At 44.2% G+C, this 12,986-nt stretch overlaps 1 protein-coding gene across 2 annotated transcripts in view; it reads right to left on the bottom strand.

Moving 5' to 3' along the window:
• The window catches only part of PTPRN2 (protein tyrosine phosphatase receptor type N2), a 705,188-nt gene that overhangs the window by 70,578 nt on the left and 621,624 nt on the right, over positions 1 to 12,986 (bottom strand). For both annotated transcript variants that reach the window (XM_064162805.1, XM_064162806.1), the window contains one exon: positions 3,858 to 4,005. In XM_064162805.1, coding sequence (XP_064018875.1) covers positions 3,858 to 4,005 — 148 coding nt within the window. The remainder of the gene's footprint in view (positions 1 to 3,857; positions 4,006 to 12,986) is intronic.

Raw genomic sequence — 12,986 nt, 5'->3', positions numbered from 1 at the left:
GCTTGGAAAAATAAGGGTCACATTTTGCCTAATGCACTCTGTCTTCTGTTTCCTTTTAGTCAGGCACTTTTGAAGGAACAGAACCAACAAACAAAAGCTGGAAACAAGGAAGCGAGAAAGTGGATCACAGAATCATTAAGGTTGGAAAAGACCTCTAAGACTGTCAAGTCCAGTACCACCAAGTCCACTAAACCAAGTCCTAAAGTTCCATGCATACATACTAAAACTGGATCAGTTTGAAGACCATGAAGAATCTGCTCCCAAGTATTTTAAAAGCTGTTTCTAAATAGAAAAGATTGGCATAAGAGTATTATGATAAAAGTCTGTGCCTGAAGATAATGTTAGCCTGGAAATTACATCAGCATTATAAACAGTAAAAAATAACACAGTATTACTTTAAGACTGGTCAGGAAAGGAAAATGCAAAGTAAATACAACATAATATTAGTGCTTCTTTGATGTCTTCCTAAGATGAAATCTTTTACATGAATTGTCAGTCTTGTTCCACCTTGCCAAGGTGATTATGAATATGAAAGGAGTAAGGAAACGCTAACAAGGCATTACTCTGTTAGAATACTTTGAATGCAGCAAAACAACTTTGTAGCATATCAAAAGCATATCAGCCTTCTTGCTTCTTCACTTATTATGAGGCAAATCTGTGACTTTGCTATGGAGAAAAAAAAAAGAGTGGGCAAACTGGACTCTTTCTCATCTCACTCTGACCTTACAGTCTACAACAACCATCACCTTATCAAGATTTAAGATCATCTAAACTCTATGCCACGCTTTCCATCCATTAGCAAAGTAATTTTAACCTGACAGCTTTTATACCAGACTACATCAACTTCATAAAGTAAGGATAGATTATTTTGTGTAGTCAAAAAAGAAAGTTCTCTGTGCACTACTATCTCTAATAGATTTTGCCACATTGTAATGAAACAAAAAAATAGCCTCTGGCTCTTGCAAAAGTACTAAGTGATTTTTAAATGTGCTAAAATGCTTCTATGAAATCTTCAATGAATTACAGCCACTTTATCTATGCCCAAAAAACCTTCCCAGGTCATACTGATTTAGCCTACTAGACTCAGTGGTGGGAAGAACAGGCATAACAATCTGCCATGGAAAAAGGCAAAGGCAGAGACTGTCAGCTGAAGGCTGAGCAGTGTAGACAGATTCATCCACACGGTACAACATGATGAAAAGAGGCAGACTCTATTATCTCTGAGAATAGTTGAGCTCTCTCATGTGGCATGACACCCAAGCGAAAAAATCTCTGTTGCAGCTGTTGCTTCTGGTTTCAAAGCTAGAATGATCTAGTCTTGAGGTCCTTATCTTATTGCTCATTGTATCATGCAGACACATTTCCTACTTTGGCTGACTAACCAGCATCCATTTCTGGCAACACCTGTAGCTCCCATGATGTCCCCAAAGCAAGCAACCAGTAACAACCTGGCTTCATTTATGAGCACTGACTTGGAATGGTGTAAGATTTATAGGCTGGATGTTAGGAGGAAGTTGTTGGCAGAGAGAGTGATTTGCATTGGAATGGGCTGCCCAGGGAGGTGGTGGAGTCACCATCCCTGGAGGTGTTCAAGAAAAGCCTGGATGAGGCACTTAGTGCTATGGTCTGGTTGACTGGCCAGGGCTGGGTGCTGGGTTGGACTGGATGATCTTGGAGGTCTCTTCCAACCTGGTTGATTCTGTGATTCTAAGATGGTCTGACTGTAAATAGGCATTGAGAAGAATACTTGAAGCTGGAAGACTGACTTGGATCAATATGCACTAATATGGAGCACTTTAAATTTCCTATCATGTTGGATAAATGCTATTTTATATCAGAATGGGAAAGAGCACAGAAGGCTTGCACTCCTTTAACTTTCATGGCCATTGCTTCAGAACATTTCAACAGACCTGCTCCCCAAACACATGTAAGGCAGAAGTACTCATTCCCCAAAAGGCTTTCAAGCAGCACCATATTTACTCAGAGGAATTCACATCACCAAACTACTGCTCTCCTCTATGTAGCAAAATACTGCAGCAAAGTGCCACTACATAAACAAGAGAGCCAAACTCTGCTGAAGCAAATATGCAGGGAGTGATGGCTCAGTTAAATTGTCATGTACTTCCAAAGAACCTTCACTCTAAATCTGGCTCTGACATTTACTTAGTGTGTTACCTATCATTTCCCCATTTCCAAAGCAGGAATAGTACTTACTCATGGCTCTCATGGGAAAAATTAATGGTTTTGGGGCACTTTAAAAATTAAAATAGTCATATATGTTTGCCAAGCTCCCAGCTGGATTGTGGGCACGCTGACTGAGAACATTTTTGTTGCTGTGGACTGCATATATTTTCAGTTCCAGTTTTGTTTCATTGGTTGCTTAATAAAATGTGTGGACATAGATTGCCAATGTAATCTCTGAGACACATATATTTGCATAGGAAAAATACACTGCTTTAATTTCAAGCTCAGAAAGGTGCCTGCTTTAGGAAAGAGCAGATTTGAGGAATATAAACACTCCCTGCTTTTTTTTTACTCCTCCTTTTTCTCTTTTATCCCATACCTAACAGAAAGAGAAGCCAGTTAGCAAGCTGATTCACTGAAGCCTAAAGGGGCTCATTCAGTACAGCTGAGTATCTGATAAACAGATCATCTAGCTCTGATTATAGACTGTTAGTATCACTGTTGGATGGACATGATACCAACTTGTCTAAACACAAGCCAAACTTCTTTCTGTTGAATGGCTACAGATGCCACTCTTGTAGAGAAACTATATTCCAACACAGAAAAGCATTCTGGCTATTGAATTTCAAGAGATAGCACAGCTGCAGCAGTGCTATGTGATATATTTGCACAATTTTGTAACATATATGCACTTATAAGGAGATAAACAATCTCTGATATGACAACAGGACCTGCAGCCAGCCCACAGTTGTAGCTAGAGTTTTCAAGCACACAGAGAAGCTGCTCTGTACTCTGTTTGCCTCTCACCTGTAGCTTTCAAACCACTGTGCAAACGATGTTGAGAAAAGCATCAAAAGCTTAAAAAGCCAATGGGATGAGATTGAACATGGCCAAGGGCAGGGTTCTACACTTTGGCCACAACAACCCCAAGCAGTGCTACAGGCTGGGGACAGAGAGGCTGGAGAGCAGCCAGTCAGAAAGGGACTTGAGGGTGCTGGCAGAAAGTAGCAGAACATGATCCAGCAGAGTGCCCAGGTGGGCAGGAGAGCCAATGGCATCCTGGCCTGGCTCAGGAACAGTGTGGCCAGTAGGACAAGGGAGGTTATTCTGCCCCTGTGCTCAGCACTGCTCAGGCCACACCTTGAGTGCTGTGTCCAGTTCTGGGCTCCTCAATTCAAGAGAGATGTTGAGGTGCTGGAATGTGTGCAGAGAAGGGCAATGAAGCTGGTGAGGGGCCTGGAGCACAGACCTGTGAGGAGAGGCTGAGTGAGCTGGGGGTGTGCAGCCTGCAGAAGAGGAGGCTCAGGGCAGACCTCATTGATGCCTACAACTACCTGAAGGGAGGCTGTAGCCAGGTGGGGTTGGTCTCTTCTGCCAGGCAACCAGCAATAGAACAAGGGGACACAGTCTCAACTTGTGGCAGGGGAGGTCTAGGCTGGATGTTAGGAGGAAGTTATTGGCAGAGAGAGTGATTGGCATTGGAATGGGCTGCCCAGGGAGGTGGTGGAGTTGCTGTCCCTGGTGATGTCCAAGAAAAGCCTGCATGAGGCACTTAGTGCCATTGTCTATTTGACTGGCTAGGGCTGGGTGCCAGGTTGGACTGGATGAGCTTGGAGGTCTCTTCCACCCTGTTTAATTCTATGATTCAATAATCCAAATCAAGGTATACATACATGGTACTACAGCCCGTGAGCGGTTCTTCTGGATGTTTTCCTCCTGCTGTGCAGTGCTGGTGGCGTTGGGTTCAGCCTGATAAGCACACAGAGCTTCCCACTCTTTCTCCAGACGGTTCTTGTTTTTCAGATGATCTTCCATGTAGGACTGGAATTGAAAGAACATTGTATTAAGCATTGACTTAGCTATGCTGAAAGCTGAGTTAGAAGGATGTATCTCAGGATGGGAAAGTATTGGAATCTTGAGCTCTAGGGACAAAATACATTCAATCTTATGGCTGATGAAGTCACTTAGGAGTTAACTCGAAGCTTATTTGTGCTACACAAAATGAGAACACAAACGTGTGCCAGAGCTAACAGAGAAGAAATGCTTGAACCCCCACATACCAAAGTTCAAGAGAAAACTATTTCCTCTTCAATACCTGGAAAACCTAAGTCCAAATGTCTCTTTCATCAGGCAATAAGAAAGAAACAAAAGCCCATTGATAAAAGCTAGTTACTACAACAGCTGACCTCAAAGTGAAGGCCTTTAAAACAAAAGTTCAAGCACACATGCAAGTCACAACAATGATACAGCTGTTGAAGAGAATCAAAACATTGCCAGGCTGAAGTATCATGGCTCAAATAGTGGTCATTAGGAACCCATCCTGCCCATGGCACAGAGAGAGCCTTGAGCTGAAAAGGCACTGTTAATTAAGATTAATGTATGCTATGAAGGATTGTACCTGACATTCAGTAAAGTTAACAGTGGTAGGAGAAGCATCACCACAGAAAAATGAGCTGGCTGTGGCTGGCATGCTGGTCCATCAGAGAATACTGATGCAGGGCTTAAGTTTTTGCAGATCTCCTAAGACTGGAGATTCAATACAGCAATAAATTAGTAATTCAGTTCCCAAGGTTTCCCAGAAGTTAACTAAAACTCTATTCCTTCACCCCATGGACCTCAAAACTATGCAGGTGAGGAGAAGAGAGCAGAAGGGAGCAAGTGGGGGGAAAAAAAAAGAAAAGAAATCTTCCCCTCCCCTTAACAAGAAAATTAAGCAGGTGATCACCTGGTAGTGTAAGCCTACTTCAACCAAATTACTTTTCAGAGCCTATCACGTTCTCCCTTAGCAAGCAAGAGAATAATCTCACATAGACCCAAGTCATAGTTTTAAATTAAGCTCCACATTGCCTTTATAAGGTAGGTTTCAGCTAATATCCTTATGTGTTAGAAAAAAGGGACAGCCTGTTTCAAGGACAGGCTCAGGGGCTGGATAGGGGTTGGGAGCAGAGCAGAGGGTGTCTTTGGCACAAAGTGGCTCTTGCTGGAATGCTCATTAATACAGCCCTAACTGTATCATAGTATCATAGTAGTATCATAGTATCATCAGGGTTGGAAGAGACCTCACAGATCATCAAGTCCAACCCTTTACCACAGAGCTCAAGGCTAGACCATGGCACCAAGTGCCACGTCCAACCTTGCCTTGAACAGCTCCAGGGACGGCGACTCCACCACCTCCCCGGGCAGCCCATTCCAGTGTCCAATGACTCTCTCAGTGAAGAACTTTCTCCTCACCTCGAGCCTAAAACCTCCCCTGGCGCAGCCTGAGGCTGTGTCCTCTCGTTCTGGTGCTGGCCACCTGAGAGAAGAGAGCAACCTCCTCCTGGCCACAACCACCCCTCAGGTAGCAACACTTGTCTAGAAAAAGCTCCTGGAAAAGGTTCACTGAAAAGTCTAAGTATAAAAAGCAGATGAATTGTTTAGACAACCTTTTCTATAGACAACGTCTGTGAAGTCACATAGTTCTTCCCAAACATGCTTGAAAGAAGAAAGTCACTCATGCCCTCTCAGCAGGTTTAACAGAAGGTGCAAAAAGCTTGCAGCCTGTCTTCTGCCGAATGGGAGATGTGCTAAAGCTGTTGCTCCAGCACGTTTCCCACCTGACCAGCAAAGCACAACACTGCTCTCTCCTGCAGCTTGAATGGTTTGGCAGTTACAAAAGAGCCCCTGAGACACAGCTTTATGTGGGGCAGGGTTTGTTGGGTGTGTGCATCTTTACACATCATTTGTAAATCAAACCCTGTTACCAACTGCAGCTCAAGAACTGATGTTTCCAGAAAGGACATCTTTAAGCACAGAAGTACACTGTGTTAAAAGGATTGTAAAGGAGGTGAAAAATTGTGGTGGCCTAGATACAGTAACAACACCTACTGCGTGATTGCTTCTTTTCTACAATGAAGGCAAAAGCATTGCCTAGGACAGAGCTCTGACCTGACAGGTGGAGAGCTGGGAGAGTTGCACAGCCCCATCAGGTGTTAGGGGAGCAGGTCAGCCAACAGGTTCACAGCCTTAACCTGCAAGTTAAAGGGAGGAAACTATCCTCTAACAGTTTGCTTGTCCTTGCCAAAAGGCTGCTTCTACCAGGGAAAGAAGCAAGGCTGAAGACCCCTTCTCTTTTCTCCTAGAAAATTTGTGTCTGGGTGTGTTTACTGAACATAATACCACTAATTAAAAAATGTAAAACACCTCTCTCCTGAGCAGGGACTAATTGGTGTATAAGAGTTCTCTGGAGGCAAAAGGATAAAGCAGTAAAATCTCACAATGCCACTGAGCCAAGACTCCTGGCTTCAGAAAAGCTGTTTAGAATGATAGAATCATAGAATCAGTCAGGGTTGGAAGGGACCACAAGGATCATCTGGTTCCTGCCATGGGCAGGGATACCCTACCCTAGAGCAGGCTGGCCACAGCCTCAGCCAGCCTGGCCTTAAACACCTCCAGCCATGGGGCCTCAACTACCTCCCTGGGCAACCCATTCCAGCCTCTCACCACTCTCATGCTCAACAACTTCCGCCTCACTTCCACTCTGAACCTCCCCATCTCCAGCTTTGCTCCATTCCCCTCGGTCATATCACTCTCTGATAGCCCAAAAAGTCCCTCCCCAGCATTTTTGTAGGCCCTCTTAAGATATTGGAAGGCCACAAGAAGGTCACCTGGGAGCCTCCTCTGCTCCAGCCTGCACAGACCCAACTCTTTCAGTCTGTCCTCACAGCAGAGCTGCTGCAGCCCTCTGAGCATCCTCATAGCCCTGCTCTGGACATGCTCCAGCATCTCTACATCCCTCTTGCAATGGGGGCTCCAGAACTGGATGCAATACTCCAGATGAGGTCTTACCAGAGCAGAGCAGAGGGGGAGAATCACCTCCCTTGCCCTGCTGGCTGCACTACTCCTGATGCAGCCCAGGCTTTAGTTGGCCCTCCGGGCTGCAAGTTGCACACTGCTGGCTAATGTTGAGCTTCTCATCCACCAGCACGGCGATGCAGGAGGCAGAGAACAGGTAGTAAAGGATCAGCCTGTTGCATTTTCCCATTTTAAACCACAGTTTTAGAATATGATTCATTTTGGCAAGCCCATCACCAATGTCCCATGGACATCAGGGACATTCTATGCAGATATACAGACCTGCCAATACTAAATCTCTGCAAAGTATTGTGAGATTCATGAAGCGGTAGGAAAAGGACCATGAACATTTGATTCTTTGAAGTTTCCCATTGGTTCCAACCTGTTTTAATGCTTTCTTTTTAAATCATCAAATATGATACAGCTGGTTGAAGCATTTAGTGCCATGGTCTAGCTAACTGAATAGGGCTGGGTGCCAGGTTGGACTGGATGATGTTGGAGTTCTCTTCCAACCTGGTTGATTCTATGATTCTAAGGTGATTTGATTGCTAAAGGCATTAGGAACTAACTATTCTCTCTTTAAACATGAATATTCTTTTTGCTTTTACCTTCCTTTTTCAGGGAATCCTGAGTGCACAAAGAAATGAATGTTCTGATGAAAACACACTGAGATCTTTAACTAGAAGACTGCTTTTCATGCAGGTTCAACACCTGCATCGCATGGATCAGACTCACAGGGCACTTCCCAACAGACCCTGAAAAGGTGTTTGACTGTTTGAATGGACTCATGGAAGGCTCTGCACAATATGAACATCTGCTTTTCAAGCTACTGAGCAAGAAGCTTGTTTTAAAACATTCAAGAGTCAGACAATTCCCTTTGAGTTAAGTAATCTTTCATTTACAGTCCTTCAGAGCCCCTACACTCATCCCCATTTTGCTAAACAGAAGCTTAGTGATTTCAAAACACTCTCCTGGGAGCTGCTGGATGTACATTAAATTGAGTGGAACTTCTGATATTTCAGAGATTGTATGTCTACTCAAATCCACTCCTTAATTAGGATGTTTGCAGGAGACACTCTGCAGTGTTTCCCTGGTACAAAAAAAAATCATTACTAACACGTCAAACACATTATGATTTTCCTTGTCCCAGCACAGCAGGTTAACTAAATAGAGGTTGTCACCACTGTTACTGTAATGCTCCTGAAAAGCCTGCTGAAAAAACCAGAGGTCTGGCCTCACCAGTAAGTGCACATCAAGACAAATCCTGTAATCTCAAGATTATGCTGTTATTTAAGCAAACGCTGTCTGCTTGGACAGATCTCTTGAAGTACCTTAAATGTCATTGTCTTGAGTTTCCTTATACAGGTCCTCACCTGCAAAGGCAAGTTATAACCCAATTTGTACTTTTTCTTGTATATACAGATGAGATGATCTTGGCTGAACATGAGCCAGCAGTGTGCCCAGTTGGCCAAGAAAGCCAGTGGCATCCTGGCCTGGATCAGGAGCAGTGTGGCCAGCAGGACAAGGGAGGTTATTCTGCCCCTGTACTCAGCACTGCTCAGGCCACACCTTGAGTGCTGTGTCCAGTTTTGGGCTCCTCAATTCAAGAGAGATGTCAAAATAATGGAACGTGTCCAGAGAAGGGCAATGAAGCTGGTGAGAGCCCTGTGGGGAGAGGCTGAGGGAGCTGGGGGTGTGCAGCCTGCAGAAGAGGAGGCTCAGGGCAGAGCTCATTACTGTCTACAACTACCTGAAGGGAGGCTGTAGCCAGATGGGGTTGGTCTCTTCTGCCAGGCAACCAGCAACAGAACAAGGGGACACAGTCTCAAGTTGTGCTGGGGGAATTATAGGCTGGATGTTAGGAGGAAGTTGTTGGCAGAGAGAGTGACTGGCATTGGAATGGGCTGCCCAGGGAGGTGGTGGAGTTGCTGTCCCTAGAAGTGTTGAAGAAAAGCCTGGATGAGGCACTTAGCACCATGGTTTGGTTGTTTGGATAAAGCTGGGTGCTAGGTTGGACTGGATGATGTTGGAGGTCTCTTCCAACCTGGATGATTCTATGTTATGGGGATAAGAGGGATGCACTGATGTTATGTGGAGAAGTGGGCTGTGCTGTAAAATCCATTATTATTGTGTGAGACATTCCAGTCATAAAGCAAAGCTGAAGAACTGCGCCAGGGAAGATGACCAAGTGCCAGTGGGAGCTACTAAGACAGATTCAGCGCACCTGAACACAGGCACAAAGACAGAACACAATGGCTTGGCAAAACTTCCCGAGCTCTCAGCTGATGCTGTAATGCAGAGCAGAACTACTTGGGTTTGCTTTACTTTTTTTTCCCTTTGATCAATGAGTGGCATCCAGTGTGTGCTCTGTAACTGCAGTAAAGCTAACAAATATAACAGTTACATTCCAATTTTCTGGTCAATCTTCAAAATACCTTCTTCAGAGAGAGTGTGGTTTGCACTTGTAAAGACCTTTGCTTTAAAAATGTCTGTTCTGTTAGCTGATGTTCAACTAGTACACACAGCAATTATTTCTTGCTAACATCCTCCCAGTGTGGTACTCAGACACTTTTCACCACCATTGTTACCTCTTTTAATGGTCACCTGTTAAACGGACAGACCTTAACAGGTGTGACTGGATTTCAAACGTCAGCTGAATTGGACAGGACATTTTCTTAACCCTTGCACACTCAAATCCACATCTCTGATCTAAAACTGCTTTCAAAACGCTGCCACTTTCTTCAGAGATACACGGGGCCAGGCTGTGTCATGGTGCTCCCCAGGATTGCTCAGAAGAAATTTGGAGTGGAGAGAGAATTTGCCTCAGCTATTGCATAGCAAATTGTGCACCAAATAACCATACTTGAAACTATTTGTTTTGTTATTCTCTCTACTGACTTAAGCAAAGGCCTTTTTTGCCTTGTTCTTTGCAAACTTGTAGGTGAGACTGATTTGGCACAGAGCACTCCAGCATTTTTGCTACTCTACTTAAACTTTGTCTTCTTCAGCATATTGCACTGACTGTATGTAAAAGGAATGCTTTTCTGCATAAATCCACTTTACTTTCAACACAGCACATGCTTTTTTTCCTTTCTTTTTTTTCCTGGCTTAATTCCTTATCATTAGTGGTTTCACAGTAGGTTTCTCTGTTCCCAATCGTATTACTCGCAGGGCTCCAGAATTTAGAGAGAAGATGACTATTTGGTTATCCTTTCCAGGTCTTCAAAGAATGTCTCGGTTTGTGTACTTCACTATGAGACTTTCTAACATTGTGGTGCCATGTATTTAAAGCAGAACCTTCAAAATACATTACTGTTTCTCGGGAAACCCTTCTGAACCGTACAATGTATTCCTGGAAACAGTCATGCATTTTCAGTATGTAAGAGTAGTTCTCATTTCAGATGGCTTTATCATAGAGATGTCAGCAGTATTTCTTTTCTAGGGGAAACTTAATTTGCTACCCATTGTCACTAACCCATTTTTTCCCCAGTCCTAGTCTTACACAGAATATTGCCGGCTTGGACAAGTTACACTTGCATATATTTCAGTGTCTTCACAGCTCATGAATTAATGGATCTCTGCAAACTACAGATGCCTCTTCAAAGGTAATTCACACACACAGGCTCACAGGATGTTAGGGGTTAGAAGGGACCCAAGGAGAGCATCGAGTCCAACCCCCCTGCCAGAGCAGGACAATCCTATCTAACACAGAGCACAGAGGAACACATCATAGAATCATAGAATCAGCCAGGTTGGAAGAGACCTCCAAGATCATCCAGTCCAACCTATCACCCAGCCCTAACCAACCAACTAGACCATCCAGACAGGCCTTGAAAGGCTCCAGAGAAGGAGACTCCACAACCTCTCTGGGAAGCCTGTGCCAGTGCTCTGTGACCCTTACAGTCAAGAAGTTCTCCCTTGTGTTGAGCTGGAATCTCTTTTGCTGCAATTACACCCATTGCTCCTTGTCCTATCCCAGGGAGCAAGTGAGCAGAGCCTGTTCCCCCTCTCCTGGTATGTGTTTTCAGGTCTAAGGTTTCCAAACTTTTGAATTACTCCTCTGTCATCACTTCCACGTAGATATTTACACTGTGACACCAATTGTAACAGTCACTGTCATTTTCATCTATTTCCAGATCATTATTAAAAAAGTTAAATGTAACTGGATCTAACAGCACTTCTTGTACTCTGCCAGACACTCCCCAGACACAGCTTCTTGTGTGTTGGGGTTTGAGCAGAATTGAGTAGTCTGAAATAAGGAGAGTAGGCAGGGCAAGGCTAGGGTCATTCTGATAAGGAGGCACAGCTGCAGAAAAGTGGCCTTGGAGAGGCCAGCAGAGAAGCTGAGAAGTTAGCTGCTATCTGTAGCTGAGCTGTGCAATGGAGCCTTGGAGGGGGGCAGGCTGGTCAGCCTATCAAAAGTACACGCCCCTGTACCGAATCCACAATATAAGCATCACTCCTAGCTTCAATTAACGGACTGGCCCTCTATGTATCTGTACAGGGTTAACACACCAGGGGGAGTAACCTTCAACCTGACCCTAGTTGGTCTTGACCCCTCCCCAGGGGTGGGTCTGAACACTACCAGGTGCTGGTTAGCCCACTCCCCCTTCCTGTCTAAAGATCCATAAAAGCAGGGGGACTTCCTATTTCACTCTCTCTGCGCTCCCTGCCTCACTGCTTACCAGCATCACCATCCTGTTCCTGTTTCTCTTTGTTTTACCACGTGGCCATCACCCATGAGGCAGACAAAGCCATCACCATCAAAATCAGGTTATATTTACACATTTTGTATTTGTTTTCCCTTCCTTATATCTTTGTAACTTCCCTACCTCAGAGACCTTTTAAATTTATTGTTAAACTTTTATTTTTAACTTCCAAATTGAGTGAGATTTATTTATTTGGGTGTGCTTACCTTTCCTCTCTCTCCATCTAATTCCTTTCTTTTGGGAAAGAAGGGGGAAGAGGGAAGGGCACTCTATAAATTGTTATTGGTTCTATCAAATTTATTTGAGTCTCTGGAAATCTGAATTAGAACCAAGACAGTATCATATTGGTATAAGCTCTCGCATGGCCTTTGAGCAACCCAGCACTTGTGTATATAATATATGTGCATATACATACATAGAACCCTACATACATATAACATGTACACATATAATACTTTAGCCACATTTCAACCCACAGAATCTTCTTCTAAAAATACTCCTGACATTATTTTTTCAATGGACTATTTATAGAATCATAGAATCAACCAGGTTGGAAGAGACCTGGGTCAAGAACTAGCTGGAGGGCTGGGCCCAGAGGGTGTTGGTGAATGGTGTTGCCACATCCAGTTGGCAGCTGGCACCAGTGGTGTTCCCCAAGGATCAGTGCTGGGTCCAGTCCTGTGCAATATCTTTACTGATGATCTGCACCAGGGGATTGAGTCCAGCATCAGTAAGTTTGCAGATGACACCAAGCTAGGAGCAGGTGTAGAGCTGTTGGAGGGTAGGAGAGCCCTACAGAGGGCCCTTGCCAGACTGGATGGGTGGGTAGAGGCCAATGGGATGAGCCTGAACAAGGCTAAGTGCAGGGTTCTACACTTTGGCCACAACAACCCCAATTCATGATTAGAATCCAGACTTGCAATCAGACCACACAGAGCACCACAATGTTTCTTCAGATTTTCTAAGCACCTTTCTTATACCTTCTAATACTGTTTCATAGTAACACTAAGGTGACTTTGGTGTCTTTAATATTTACAGAAGGTTGACCTTTCTCTACCAGTCATGGTTGCATTCTTGCAGAGATCAGAGGCTGAGAGCTCACTACATGTTCCATGAAGAATGCTCTCACTGGTGCTGCATGTACAAGAAAACACAGGAGCAGGGCCAAACTACACCCATACTTTTCCCACCTTTCTTCCTTAACAAAGCAGACCTTAAGCAAAGAGATGATTTACTATCTCAGACAGCTAAAGCCTTTCA

Source organism: Pogoniulus pusillus, chromosome 23 (assembly GCF_015220805.1).
Source record: "Pogoniulus pusillus isolate bPogPus1 chromosome 23, bPogPus1.pri, whole genome shotgun sequence".
Taxonomy (NCBI): Eukaryota; Metazoa; Chordata; class Aves; order Piciformes; family Lybiidae; genus Pogoniulus; species Pogoniulus pusillus.
The sequence above is the reverse complement of the archived record's forward strand: the minus strand, read 5'-3'. Positions and strand labels throughout refer to the sequence as shown.